The 15,574-nt window shown below is 32.5% G+C and overlaps 1 protein-coding gene across 1 annotated transcript in view; it reads left to right on the forward strand.

Annotated features, from left to right (window-relative positions):
• SOS2 (SOS Ras/Rho guanine nucleotide exchange factor 2) overlaps positions 1-15,574 on the forward strand; it is a 100,114-nt gene that overhangs the window by 64,269 nt on the left and 20,271 nt on the right. Inside the window, exons 9-16 of the mRNA XM_060142866.1 lie at positions 897-1,024; positions 1,531-2,186; positions 2,283-2,364; positions 3,768-3,890; positions 8,124-8,227; positions 10,057-10,279; positions 13,666-13,785; positions 13,955-14,117. Of these exons, the coding sequence (XP_059998849.1) occupies positions 897-1,024; positions 1,531-2,186; positions 2,283-2,364; positions 3,768-3,890; positions 8,124-8,227; positions 10,057-10,279; positions 13,666-13,785; positions 13,955-14,117 (1,599 nt within the window). The remainder of the gene's footprint in view (positions 1-896; positions 1,025-1,530; positions 2,187-2,282; positions 2,365-3,767; positions 3,891-8,123; positions 8,228-10,056; positions 10,280-13,665; positions 13,786-13,954; positions 14,118-15,574) is intronic.

The following is a 15,574-nucleotide window of genomic DNA, read 5'->3' on the forward strand; positions in this document are numbered from 1 at the left end:
GGATCCCGCATGCCGCGGAGTGGCTGGGCCCGTGAGCCATGGCCGCTGGGCCTGCGCGTCCGGAGCCTGTGCTCCGCAATGGGAGAGGCCACAACAGTGAGAGGCCCGCGTACCGCAAAAAAAAGAAAAGAAAAGAAAAGAAAAACACTGGCGCATCATCCAATCTGAATTATTTATTATAAGATGAATTTTCTTCCATTTTGAGACTGAGCTATGGGAGAAGTTTTTGGTTAAATGAAATAAAGCCAGAGTTGTTAGGATGAATAACGCAATTTGTAATTATAAATCTTATTTCTAAGATTAGTAAGATAGGATATTAACTTTCATGGTTTCTTGATGTTTACTAGAATAGTTGAATTTTACGATGTAAAAAATATCAGTTGAATCTTTGTGTGATGCTGTTTGTAGGAAAGTTTATGGTAGATTGAATTGCTAAAGTTAGCATACTTGATTATGTTGTATAACAAAGACATGCAAGCTTTTAGAAATCTTTAAAACTTAAGAATTTAGTCATTAGAGAATGTGGAGTAATACGTGTTTTTCTCTGTTCATAGTTACTCATAAATAAAATAATTTGTAAGTTTCATGCTTTGCATGTTTTAAACTATTTTGATATATCTGGAAAATGTCCAAATAGTTATCACAGTTGCTTTTTTTTTTTTTTTCTCCTGATTGTAATGGTAGTAATATCTGTGTTGTATTTACATACGTAGAAAGAGGGCTGGTTTGAAGGATCAGGAGGTATATACATAATTATATAAAATTATAGTTGTTTTTATTAAGTGTATTTAAAATTCTTTTGAGAGTTCATAATATTTGTTGCTGCTTCCTCTAATTATGAGAAAGGGAAAGAATTGACCAATGCAGGTTTAATTTTTCTTTTTGGTTTTTCTTAGCAATTGAAAGCATGTAGTGAAGAGCATGAAGACAGAGAATGTTTGAACCAAGCTATTACTGCTCTTATGAATCTCCAAGGTAGTATGGACCGAATTTACAAGCAGTATTCACCTAGACGCCGACCTGGGTAATTCCAAACTTTTGAAAATATGAATGCTTATGGAATACTTCTCTTACGCCTGATGTCTGGTTTTCTAAAGAAGTGTAACTTACAGTGATAGTTGCATTCTTGAAAGTTATAGTTTTGTTTTACATTTTTCTTTTGTCCTTTAGTCTTTTAAAATTGGCATTGTTAAGATATATTTAATAAAATTTTTAAAAGATACATTAAATAATTTTTGTATCATTTATATAAGAAATTTAGTGTTATTTTCATTTTAATTCTTATGGCATTAAGAATGATATATAGAGCCTCTGCTGTTTCTCTTTCACAATAATGAAATTGAGGCATGTATTATTTAGTGGCAAAGTTAGAAGCGAGTAAATGCTGTGTGCAAAATCTAGTGTTTAGTTATTTAATATTTTTGTCACTTGATTTGAGGTAGTTCATACCTAAGGCAATTAAGGTTGCTTAACCATTGAATAAGCTAAATTTATCTGGGTTTTTTGTTGTTGTTGTTGCTGTTTTTTTAGGGATCCTGTTTGCCCTTTTTATAATCGTCAATTAAGAAGCAAGCACCTGGCTATTAAAAAAATGAATGAAATTCAGAAAAACATAGATGGATGGGAAGGCAAAGATATTGGACAGTGTTGTAATGAATTTATTATGGAAGGCCCATTGACAAGAATTGGTGCTAAACACGAACGGCACATTTTTCTCTTTGATGGCTTAATGATTAGCTGCAAACCCAATCATAGCCAGTCACGCCTTCCAGGATACAGTAGTGCAGAATACAGATTAAAAGAAAAATTTGTCATGAGGAAAATACAAATATGTGATAAAGAAGATACTTGTGAGTGCAAACATGCTTTTGAATTAGTATCCAAAGATGAAAACAGCATAATATTTGCTGCTAAGTCTGCTGAAGAGAAAAATAATTGGATGGCAGCACTTATTTCTCTTCATTATCGTAGTACTCTAGATCGAATGCTAGATTCAGTATTACTGAAGGAAGAAAATGAACAACCACTTAGATTACCGAGTCCTGAAGTGTATCGTTTTGTGGTAAAAGACTCTGAGGAAAACATTGTTTTTGAAGACAACTTGCAAAGTAGAAGTGGAATCCCCATTATTAAAGGAGGAACTGTGGTGAAATTAATTGAAAGGTTAACATATCACATGTATGCAGGTATGTAAGGAAGGAACCCCTCCAAAATATGGTACTTTGAATTAATTAATCTGAATAAATTGAATATGCAACCTGTTTTATGCTCTATCTTTTCAGATCCCAATTTTGTTCGTACTTTTCTTACTACGTATCGTTCATTTTGTAAACCACAGGAATTGCTAAGCTTACTGATTGAACGGTAAGAAAAATATTTCATTTATATTTAAATTTTTTTTAAAGTTAACTGTTTTGTACCTTGCAAAGTGCTAGGTATCTAGTATGTCCTCAGGTAGTTTTTGAACATAATTTATTTGACATTAAATTTGCAGTATTACTATTCTCTTCAAGCAGCATACTTACTGAAATCCCTGTTTATAACAGATCTTTTCAGATCTTAGCAATATTTATAGTGGTAATCAGAAATACCCATTTTTACAGGATAAAAAAACTATGAATTTTAATGAAATTTTTTCTATTCAATAAAACAATACTTCCTTGAAAGAGACTTTTTACTTCTGAAACAAACTTTTTACCGTGGAAAATTTTAAAACATAAACGAGTAAGTAGAATATAATAAGCCCCATTTATCAATCATCCAACTTCAATAATTATCAACTCATGTTTCATCTGTTTCCATACTGACTTGAACACCCTAATTCCAGGATTATTTTGAAATAAATCCTTGGCAACATATTTCATCTGTAAATATTCCCATTTTGTATTTCTAAAAGATAAGTGTCCTTATTAAAACCATAATACAGTATCATTATTAGACCTAAAAAAATTAAAATTTCCTTTATTATGATTAATTTTTTAAAATTAAGTTTTGGATTGACTTTTTTTTACTGAGTATGTTAGTGGTACTTTAAATGCTTTATAGGTTGAATGATAGTATATGGACTTCAAAATAATTTTTGTTTTACATTTTCAAACTTAACTACCAGAATTTTATCTGGACCTCTATCATTATGTTGTTCCATGAAACTAAGTATAGCAGACTGAGTTAGTATAATGTGCTATGAAGATTTACTTAGCTGCCTTTCCATGTCCAAAATAAGGAAAGCACGTGTTAGACATATTTTAGCTATATTTCCTATGGTTGGGGAAGGTTTTTTTTTTTTAACTTTGATTTTTTTACCTTATCCACTTAGTTATGTTTTTTAAATAATATTTAAAATTCAGAGTGGGACTTCTCTTTGGATTTATGTTCACTTATTTTAGGAAATTTACTTTCATTTTAATAAATTAAATATTAAGGACAGATTATTAGATAAGGTATCTCTGTTATGTTCTTTAAAGAGGTCATACTCTTCATAGATTCTTTTCTTGGATCTTTTCCACTGACCTTTCGTATGTTGGTCAATGCTAGTTATTAAACTTTTTTTTGATAAAAGTAAGAATATAAGTATTTAGTACTATAGACAAAGGGCAGTTTTTTGTAGTATGTAATACTTCAAGAGAAGTTTATCAGTAATTGCACTTTTCACATAAATGGTAGTAAAGAAGGTTGGTTAGTTAAAATATTTTTTCTGCTGTATTTGAAATCTTTCTCATTTCTGTATGAACAACAAAAAATTTCTCTCATTTTGCTTTTCTTCTTAGATTTGAAATTCCAGAGCCAGAACCTACTGAAGCAGATAAATTGGCAGTAGAGAAAGGCGAGCAGCCAATCAGTGCAGACCTTAAAAGGTTTCGCAAGGAATACGTCCAACCAGTACAACTTAGGTTTGACCTGAATATTATATTTTTTTATGTGCCATTCAATTTTCAATACATAGTTAGCACAAAAGTTTTTACCTCTTAATTCAGATGTAGGTATTATTAATTTCATAGCAGTTTAAATTAAACTTCCAAAGTTCTTTTTATGTGCAGCTACTCTTAATTCCCTGAAGAAATTTAATTATTAAAATATACTGTGTTATATGCATCAGATATCTCTAGCATGTGATATGTTATGCTTGCAGATCAGGGTACCTAATAAATAAAAATTATAAAATTTCATATGAAAATTTCATTTGCCTATTGTCAATCCCCCCTCCCCCTTTTTGTTTTCGTTGTCTCATTGTGATCATTTAGTAATTCTGGGCTTTTTTACCATTTATAATATTTATGAAAGTTCTAGTTCTTTCCTCACTCTTTTCCCACAAGATACATAGACATTTGTTACTTATCTAAAAAGTGTCATTTCAATAATTTATTTTTTTCATGCTTTTTCTTTTTAAAAAAATTTTTACTGAAATATAGTTGATTTACAATCTTGTGTTAGTTTCAGGTGTACAGCAAAGTGATTCAGTTTTATAGATATATATTTTTTTCTTTTTTAGATTCTTTTCTATTATAGGTTATTACAAGATAGTGAGTATAGTTCCCTGTGCTATACAGTAGGTCCTTATTGGTTATCGGTTTAATAATTTCTAAAAATGTATCTGATAATAACATCTGCTGGTTGTTAGGTTACTCTGTGTGCCTAAGTGCTTTATCTTTTTTATCTCATCCTCACAACACAATTACTATTTCCACTTTGTTTAAGAGAAAATTGAAACTTAACAGGATAAAGTAGTTTGAGATAGGTCATATGAAGGGAGTGACAGGAGAGGATCCTTATCTGACTTTGTAAACCAGTGCTTGTTTGTTTGTTTCAGTGTTCACTGAGCATTGAAAATTGGAAGCTCCTTTGATTAGGCTTATTTATAGTCCAAGTGAAAACCAAAGTATTATCTACCTTTTTCCATGGGAAAACTGAGATATCTTATTAATTGTATATGATATAAATATTTTTTCCCTGTAAATGTTAAGTTTCCTTGATTAATATTAATGAATAAATTGACATTTTGAAACTGAGTATATTAACTGCTTATTTTTCAGGATGATTGCCACAAATAAATGCAGTTTTAGAGGAATGATAGTGCTCCCAACTATATGTCTGTCAGCCAAAACTTTTAATATGTCATTCTTTGCCTAAGAAGATGAGCTTATTTACCCCTGAACCATAAAGAAGTAATTAACTTTTTTCTACTAGCTGTGATGCATTTGTACTAATCCACACTCAAATTAAGCCCCTTGACATGAGGCACACATTTATGAGGTTGCTATATTAGAGCAGAATATAATATTAGACTCTCAGTCATATATGTTCTTTAAGTATTTATTTCTAAGCATTTTCTGTGTTCTCAGTCCTGTACTTGTAACTATAGTGAATACAGAAATAGCATAGAGGAACTTCCCTGGTGGTGCAGTGGTTAAGACTCCATGCTACCATCACAGGGGGCACAGGTTCGATCCCTGGTTTGGGAACTAAGATCCTGCATGCTGCGCTGCGCTGCCAAACAAAAAAACAGAGCATAGAATATCCTCTTTGCCACTGTGATATTACAGTTTTATTGGGGAAAAGGGATACATGAAACAGTTGTATATTATTCTACTTTAAATGTCAAGTGTTTAAGTGGCTTAGAAAGATACAGCCTCATAAAATTTCAGGAAAATTAGGGAAAGCATTTTGGAAGAGGTAAAATCTGAAATTGCTCCCAAAGGATATGTAGGATTTAGATAGATAGGCAGAAAGGTGATTGTTGGTATTCAGAGTCGTGAGAAATAGTATGAACAAATGCAGGAAGGCAGAAATGAGGGTAGTGTGCAGAGGAAATAGGTAAGGAAAATGACTCAAGAGGAATGAATTGTATTGCAGGTAGTAGTAGATGAGATTAACTACATGGAATGGGCGGAGTTGTCAGTGGCCTTGAAATCCATGCCAAGTTATTAAACTTGGCCTATGAGCATTAAAGGATTTTTAGCAATAATAGTAATTTTTATAATGATAGTAACTTTTTCCAACATTGTATTACAAAATTTTTACATAACGCAAAGGTGAAAGAATTTTACAGTGAGCTGTACCACCTAGGACTCTACCACCTAGATCTACTGTTAGCAGTTTACTATCCTTACTTTATCACAGATCTATGGATTTATCATCCTTCTCTTGGTCCATTAATCATCTAATTTGGGGGACATATTTCAAAGTACATTTCTCTTTAAATACTTCAGTTTGTATATAATTAACAGTTCAGTATTTGTTTATTCTGTTGTTGTAAAATGTGTATATAATGAAACACACACATCTTAAGTGTACTTTGAATTTTTAAAAAATACATCTCTATAATCCACACTCCTGTCAAGGTGTATAAGATGTTACTTTCACCCGGCAAAGTTCCCTAATGCCCATTCTAATCAATTTTTGTTCTCATTGCCCAAAGCAGCTTTCAATTTCCTATATAGATTACTTTTACCTGTTTTATACTTTCATGTAAATGGATTTGTGTATTATATACTCTTTTGTGTCTGACTTCTTTCACTCAACATGCTTTTGAGCATGTTGTTGCTTATATCAGTGTTTGTTCTATTTTATTGCTGAGGTGGTATTCTATTATATGAATATACCACAATTTTTTTATTCACTTTCCCACTGAAGGACACCTGGGTTCTTTCAGTTTTTGATTATTATGATTAAAGCTGCTATGAAGTTTATAAGTCTTTCGTGAACATGTTTTTTCATATATCTTTTGTAAATAATTCAAAGTGGGAGACTGGGTCATAGGGTAGGTGTGTGCTTAATTTTAAAAGAAACTGCCAAATCTTTTCCCAAAGTAATTGTACAATATTATACTCTCACCAACAATTTATGAGAGTTCCAGTTGTTCCTTATCCTTACCAGTATTTAGTGATGTCAGTGTTCATACCTTAGCCAAACAGGTGGGGTATAGTGATGATATCTCTTTATGATTTTAACTAGTATCTTTTCAGTGATGCAATGTTGAAAACTTTTTATTGTCTGTTATTGGCTATTCGTATTTATCTGGTCAAGACTCTATTAAAATCTTCTGCCTATTTTTTATTGAGTTGTCTTTTCATTATGGAGTTGTAGTAGTGTATTGAGTAGGATTGGATGCCAGTCTTTTGTCAGATAAATGTTTTACACATATTTTCTCCCCGTCTTTGGATTATCTTAACTTTTCTTAATTTTGGTGAAATCTAGTGATGAGATTTTTTTTTCTTTTACATGATAATAATTTTTAAATTACATTGGATTCTGTAGAAACTAGGAAGTAGAAAGGATGGAAGCAGAGTTATTTGAAAACTAGTGTTAGCCTAGAAGCTATCAATTTTGTGATCATTTGAAACACTCGCTAAGCCACTGAGCCAACCAGACACTTAAGGTTGTTTTATTACAGATACCATTAGTAATTTAAAATAGTTTCTTAGTCTGGGAAAAAAACTACTGTCTGACAGTTGCTGCGGTCGCGGGCAGTGGGTGGGAAGATAAACTAGAAATATTCATTGAAATAATGAAGGAAAAATGCTAATGTAATTAATATACAGTATCTGTATCTTCGTGATGGAGAATGGAATGTTTTATTTGTATAGATTGCTTAAATCTCTATTACTTAAATCTCTGTAAGTAATTATTTTTGAGGTACTGTAAAACAAAATAGCTCTCTGTCAGAAATATTTTTGTCTTTTGAAATAAAAGAATGTGAACCTACCTGTAAATTACATAGAAATTTGATGATAGCACTTGAATTTAGAACCAGATACACTACATCTTAGTTGGTTTTCCATTTTATGTGGAAAATATAATTGAAGAACTTAAAAGTTACTTTTGTATTGGACAGAGTATGAATTTTCTACATATAAATAAAGAAAAAGTACTTTTCCAGAACATAAATGGATAAGTATAGAAGCCACGATTTTTATGCTTATAAATTTTTTAAAGTATAATTTTTGAATAATAAACAGTTCATATTACTGAAGCACTTAAGGTATTAGTTAAATAGAAATTAGAGACTCTTTTGAGTGTTATATTGGCCCTAGTATATAGAAGTATCACCATGGCATTAGAGAAGTGAAAGAAGTATAATTGAATGCTTGGGTTTCACTAAAATGTGTTTCTTTTCATTTTGTCAGGATCTTAAATGTGTTTCGGCACTGGGTTGAACACCATTTTTATGACTTTGAAAGAGACTTGGAGTTGCTTGAAAGACTAGAATCCTTCATTTCAAGTGTAAGAGGTATATTATTTGAAGATTTGATTGGATCTTCTGTCTCATATGAGTTTTTTTTTTAATTTATGACTTTCAATTTAAGAAGCTAAACTATTTTTCATTTTTAAAAGGCAGAAATAACATTTGGAATAATTTTTATAGATTCTAAGGAGCTCACATGTGTTTAGAACCACCTGAAGTGTTAAAATCTTGCCTTTTGAAGTTTTTTAGGAGAATCTTTTTTTTTTTTTTTTTTTTGCGGTACGCGGGCCTCTCACTTCTGTGGCCTCTCCCGTTGCGGAGCACAGGCTCCGGACGCGCAGGCCCAGCGGCCGTGGCTCACGGGCCCAGCCGCTCCGCGGTACGTGGGATCTTCCCAGACCGGGGCACGAACCCACGCCCCCTGCATTGGCAGGCGGACTCTCAACCACTGCGCCACCAGGGAAGCCCTAGGAGAATCTTTTTTTTTTTAAGAAGTCAGAAGTCCTCTTTAGTAAATTTAAGCCCTTTAATGTTATCTCATTTCATGGTTGCCATTCCTTTAAATAATTAAATGTTTGTGTAATTTAATTTGTTTTCTTCTCCTCCTTAATCTTATTCTTCAGTTTTGAATGGTTAACAGATTCTTAAATAATATTTACTTCCCCTGGAAAAGTTTTTGGTGTATTTTTGACACCTGAAAGATATGAGTTTCCTACCTGAAGTTTCAGAACACAGCCCATGAAATGAAACTCTAGGTGGTGAATATTAAACAAATGTACATATCAAATGTATGCTGTTGAATCAAGAAAATTCATGTTTTCTCTGATAGTATAAGGCATTAATTAAGAATACCATAATTAAGTCTAGCTTCTTTCATCTCCTGCTTGTTCTTCAAGGCAAATTTTACTTTAAATAGAGAATGTGATTCCTTTGTTTCAGTTTTGAGATGTTTAAAACACATTTTTATCATGTGTGCTTTAAAATTGTTTATAGTACTAAGTTAATTTTTAACTTAATGTTCTTAATGAAGACACTAGAGTATATGTGATCTAAGAAGCTTCGAAAATACACACACATATTAGAAGAAAGCAAGTAAATGATTTTGTTTAAAGGCCTTTCCTATACAAGTTATACCTCAAGATAACTAAATAGTTGATGAGGGAAAGTTTTTAAAGAAGCATTGCAACTAATAAGTGAAGAAGGAATGATAGAATGAGAATATTACCATTTCTCAACTCCTAGTAACATAAAAAGAGAGTCATTATATGCCTCTTATCAGAAATAGTCTTGCAAGTATTCATGTCGAAAGTTTATCCTGGACCAGATCAAATCTGTATGTGTTGATTTACAGAAGATACAGGGACAGAGAAACATGGCAAATGATACCACAGAGATGGAATTGGCAAAATTCAGACTTGGAAAACTCCACAAGTGATTGAATTTCAACAAATAAATTGCAAGCAAAAATGAGAGATGAAAGGGGAACCTGTAGATGAAAGGAGACTTGACACATACTGACTCAATGCAATATGTAGATCTTGTTCAGATTCTATTTCATACAAACTAACTGTAATAAAACATGAGATGATCAGGGAAATGTGAATACTAACTAGATATTTGATGATATTAAGAAGATATTGTCATTTTTATACGTGATAATGGTATTATGGTTATTTTAAAGTTTTTAACTTTTAGATAATACTTAAATATGAATGAAATTATATGATATCTTAGATTTGCTTTGAAATAACATAAGGAGTAGAGGGCGGACATGAGTGGGGTTTCATGAAGGTGCATGAAAGTTACAGATTATACGAAGATTTGCAGTTATATCTGTCAAGTAAAGGGCATTTTTGTTTGTGTTCTTTTTCTAGGGAAAGCTATGAAGAAATGGGTAGAGTCAATTGCTAAGATCATCAAGAGGAAGAAACAAGCTCAGGCAAATGGAATAAGCCATAATATTACCTTTGAAAGTCCACCTCCACCAATTGAATGGCATATCAGCAGACCAGGACAGTTTGAAACGTTTGATCTCATGACACTTCATCCAATAGAAATTGCACGTCAGCTGACACTTTTGGAATCTGATCTCTACAGGTAGACAATTAACATTAATTCGCTGCTCTGTTTTCAAAAACTTTGAACAGTTCCATCTATTTTCAGAACATTTTGAAAATTATTCATGTGTGCTTAAAAATACTTCATCTATTCTTGTGGGCTGGGAAGAAAGTGCATAGGACAGTTTTTAACTATAGTCTGTTCTGCAGGTGAAAGTCATAAATTATTGCTCTTCAGGCCTAGATTAGGTCCTAGCAATCCTTCACAAGAGGAGTGGCAGAGAGAAGACTAATGCAGTACAATAGCAACCACTTTATAGACAGTCACCCAGCTCCTATTCCTAATACTTTCTCATGGCTTTAGTTTGAGTTGGTTCCGTTAAGACAGTATGGATGCTAGGCTCTGGGCAGCTAAGTAAATAGAATATTGAGTGAGATAAGCTTTCTTCTTTTTTTTTCAAATATGTAATCAAAAGGTTTTTTTCAATATGTAATCAAAATTGTAATGTGGGGCTTGACTGGGTTAGGTTTGCAAGGCAAATGAGTAACAAAATTCTTAAAAGAGTAAAGATTTCTTCACTTCTTTTAAGGAGTCTCAAATACTTTAGGTATTTGAGGTCAATATTCACTTTAAAGAAAAGTATATTTTTGAAGTAGTGTGATGATGAACCATACTTAAAACTTCTGAGCCATTTTCTTTTGTTTATAAGGATCACTAGAAATATGCTTGACTATTTTTAGCTGTATCCCATCATTTGTCTTTATATATAAAGCAGTTCCTGCCTCTGTATCCACACAGATCACTCATTTACAACCTAATCTTTTAGCTTCATGGCTTTATCACTTCCAATGCCATTCTTTACTCCAAATCAGACATTTCCTATGGTCATATTCTGAATCTTGTCATCACTCCAAATTTTATTCCAGAATTACTAACTCACACATCTCATACCTTCCTAACCACAGTTTTTTCTCTTTTCAACTTGCTTTATCAACTTATTCCTCTGTCATTTTTTTTAAAACCACTGTCCTTCCCAGTACATTAGCCTCTTTCTGTCCTATCTCCTACCTCATAATTTAAGCTTTCTTCTTTCATTTACAACCCAGGCTCCTGTGAAGAGTAGAGGCCTTGCAAAAAAAAAAAAACCAAAAAAACAGAGTACAGGCCTTACAGGTAGTCGCCACCTGCCAGCCCCGTCCAGAAAATAAACCCCTACCACTATCATTCCATCAAAAACTTTTCTGCATTCAGAAGCCGATTTTAAAATACAAACACCCTTAAGAAGTTATCCTGATTAGCAGCCATTGTTTTTTTTAAAACTGGGATTACACAGGGAAAAGCAAGAATATATAAAGTTTAGTGTAAATGGAGAATGTGGGAAAGCACCAGATATAAAACTTCACCTTCTTTAGAGTTGGGTTTCTGATTTGCCCTGACTGTGCTGTTCAGAATTTAGCACACCCATCAGAGTTTGTTACCATCTCATTCAGAGTGTCATGTTATATTTTAAGTAATTTGGAGTTCAGGTGGTTTTTGTTGATATTGTAGGATTTTTTTTGTAGGAAAACACAGTTTTTTAAATTGAAGTATAGTTGATACACAATATTATATTAGTTTCAGGTGTACACTATAGTGATTCAATATTTTTGTGGCTATTTTATTTAAAGTTACTATAAAATATTGGCTGTATTACCTGTGCTAAATATCTTTGTGGTTTATTTATTTTATACATAGTACTTTGTTACCTCTTAATTCCCTCCCCCTATTTTGCCCCTCCCCCTTCTCTCTCCCTACTGGTAACCACTAGTTTGTTCTCTATATCTGAGTCTGTTTGTTTGTTATATTCATTTGTTTGTTATATTTTTAGATTCCATATATAAGTGATAACATACAGTATTTGTCTTTCTTTGTCTGACTTCTTTCACTTAGCATAATATCCTCTAGGTTCATCCATGTTGTTGTAAATGGCAGAATTTCATTCTTTTTTATGGCTGAGTAATATTTGTGTGTGTGTGTGTGTGTGTGTGTGTGTGTCTCACAAATTCTTTATCCATTCATCTGTTGATGGGCACTTAAGTTGCTTCTTTACTGTGGGATTTGTGATAGGTGGGAATGAAGGGACTTATTCCTTAGATAAAGCAAATAGTACAGAATCAGTTTTTTCCTTATAGTGTCACATGAATAGACATCAGGAATAAGGGAGCACTTAGCTCTATGTGAACCTACTTTCAGAACATAGAAATACCTTTGTTAAGTGATATGTGTATTATGGAAGAAGGGTACCATATGTAAAATACTGACACTCTTTGTAAACTAATTTCTGGTGAAATAATAGAACCACTTAAGAAAACTTACTTCCAAGACTGTTCAGAGTACCCATTTACACTCAAATCTACTGAACTTTTTAATTATTATAATAGCCAAGTCTGTAGGACAGTGATGGCAATGCCAATGGTCAATTTTTTAAAAATTATGTAATCCTGAATCACTGTATACAGTGATTTAATCTGCTCTTCCATCTGATTTTTTATTAAGTATTTCAGGTATTAAAAAAATATAGAAGATAATACAATGCGGGTGCATCAGCAACAAAAGCATTACAAATAAAATTGAAACCCTTTGTGTAATTCTGTCTAATCCCATTTCTCTTCTTTCTTCTAAAGGATAACCACTATCTTGTATTTGATATTTACTATTCCTATGTATGTCTGTATAATTTATACACATACACACATTCATAAACAATATGTAGCATTATTTTGCACATTTTAAGGTTGTTTATACTGATATATCATTCCGTGACTTGTTTTTTACTTAAATTGATTCTAGCATTTGTTGCTGAGTATAGCTCTAGTTTGCTTATTTTAATTGCTATATTGTATTCCATTGTATGAATACTCCACAGTTTATCCAGTCTCTTGATGAGGAGCCTTTAGGTTGTTTGGGATTTTTCACTCTTGGAAACAATGCTTGACTGAACATTCTTAAAAATGTTTTCTTATAAACTGGTGTATCTAGAATGTATACCTAGGTGTACAATTGCTGGGTGATCTAGTATGTATATTTTCAGTATTATGAGATACTGCCAAATTATTTTACAAAAGTATCAAATTTTACTTGCACATCCGTAATGGAGAGTTCCCTTTTTATCCACATTTTTACCCATTTGGTATTACACTTCTGTTAGTGTGATAGGAATAAAATGGGATTTCCTTGTGGTTTAATGTTCTTTTCCCTGAGTAAGAGTTAAAGTATTTTTTCATGTTCGTTGGCTATTCAGTTCTGTTTCTCTGTGAATTACCTGCTTCTATGTTTGTTCCTTTATCTTTTAGACTTGTCTTTTTCTTATTAAGTTTTAGGAGACCTTTAAATAATTTTGATACTAATCCTTTGTAGGTTAAGTGCATTGATTTTTGCTTCCACAGGAAAGTTCAACCTTCTGAACTTGTAGGGAGTGTATGGACCAAAGAAGATAAAGAAATAAATTCTCCAAATTTATTAAAAATGATTCGCCATACCACAAATCTCACTCTCTGGTTTGAAAAGTAAGTTTTTATTTACTTTGTCTTACTACTTCTTAATGTTATACTTCTATAATAGTAAGTCATATATAAGCAAAAATTGTGGCTGAAAATATATTTCTTCTTTTCTATGTGGAACAAGGAACTTGCTTTCTAAGCCATGATTTTCTTTTTTTTTTTTTTTTTTGGTTAGGTGCATTGTGGAAGCAGAAAATTTTGAGGAACGGGTGGCAGTACTAAGTAGAATAATAGAAATTCTGCAAGTTTTTCAAGATTTGAATAATTTCAATGGTGTATTAGAGATCGTCAGTGCAGTAAATTCAGTATCAGTCTATAGACTAGATCATACCTTTGAGGTAAGTTTTAGGCTTAAATAGTTTATCCTTTTGTGGGGAGATAAAATTAATGTGAAAGAGATTCCTTCTACCACTGATCTTTTTGAGTAAATCCTTTATAAATCCATCTTACTCCTTAAACACAGTGATATCACAATATTAGAAAATACATCAATATAAGTGAGCCTAGAATTCATCAAAGAATATGAATTTTGGGGCTTCCCTGGTGGCGCAGCGGTTGCGAGTCCGCCTGCCGATGCAGGGGACACGGGTTCGTGCCCCGGTCCGGGAAGATCCCACATGCCGCGGAGTGGCTGGGCCCGTGAGCCACGGCCGCTGAGCCCGCATGTCCGGAGCCTGTGCTCCACAACAGGAGAGGCTGCGGCAGTGAGAGGCCCGCGTACCGCAAAAAAAAAAAAAAAAAAAAAAAGAATATGAATTTTGTGACTGTTTAATATGCTTACCTAAATGTAATGAAGTTCCAAATGGATTTTTTCAGTGGTAAATTGATTGTTTCAAATAAATGACAAAGAATTTTAAATATAAATGTACAAATTACTTTAATCGCCTGTAGTATATAGTCAAAGAAAGAGTAACATGGAGAAAATGCTTTGTAGAACTTAGTTTTTTTTAAATTATAAAATTGTGTATGTTTAGTGTTTATCATTGAAAATTCAGAAGATATAGAAAGTATAGAAAAGTTAGAGACTCAGCCACGCAAATATATTTGCCTTTGGGAATGTGAACTTTTACAATGTTACTAGAAAGTAATCTGGCAGTATATGTTAAAATACAGATACTTTTGGACCCAGAAATAAAAGCAGTGGACTATAAAGTTAAGGTACAAAGATCTAGTTTCTGCAGCAGTAATTGTAGTCGCAGAAAACTAGAAACAACCTGTGTCCATCAGTAGGAGAATGATTGAGTATGTTATCCTATACCTATGGCGTAGAATATTGGTTAGCTACAGAAAAAAAGTGAATAGAATCTGCGTATATTGTCTTGGAAGAATAGTTGTGACATTTAGGGGAAAATCCATTTTAAAAATTTTTAGAAAAATTAATATGATTTCATTTTGATGGAACAAAACAGAACAAACTGTAAACGTGTAAGTGAGCTGCACAAGCATTGAGAAGAGTGTGGAAGGATACATACTCTTCTTTTCACATCGGTTCTTACCATGGGTTGTGATTAGAGGGGAATGGAGGGTTAGACTGATTTCATGTGTGTGTTTTTCTGTTTGGGTGTTTGCATGTTATTGATTTGTATGGACTTATTTATATTAAAGATATTAATAGTCAAATATTGCCAAATAATCTATCTAATGGACTAATAATTTCAGTTCTCATTTTGAAAACTCTGAAGGAGTGTATTCATTTTGAGACGTTAAGCTTTAGTTTCTTAAAGTGTTGAATATTTATATTCAACAATATTTATAAAAATAGGTATATGGTATAAAGAATAAAAATACAAAGAAT

Source organism: Lagenorhynchus albirostris, chromosome 1 (genome assembly GCF_949774975.1).
Source record: "Lagenorhynchus albirostris chromosome 1, mLagAlb1.1, whole genome shotgun sequence".
NCBI lineage: Eukaryota > Metazoa > Chordata > Mammalia > Artiodactyla > Delphinidae > Lagenorhynchus > Lagenorhynchus albirostris.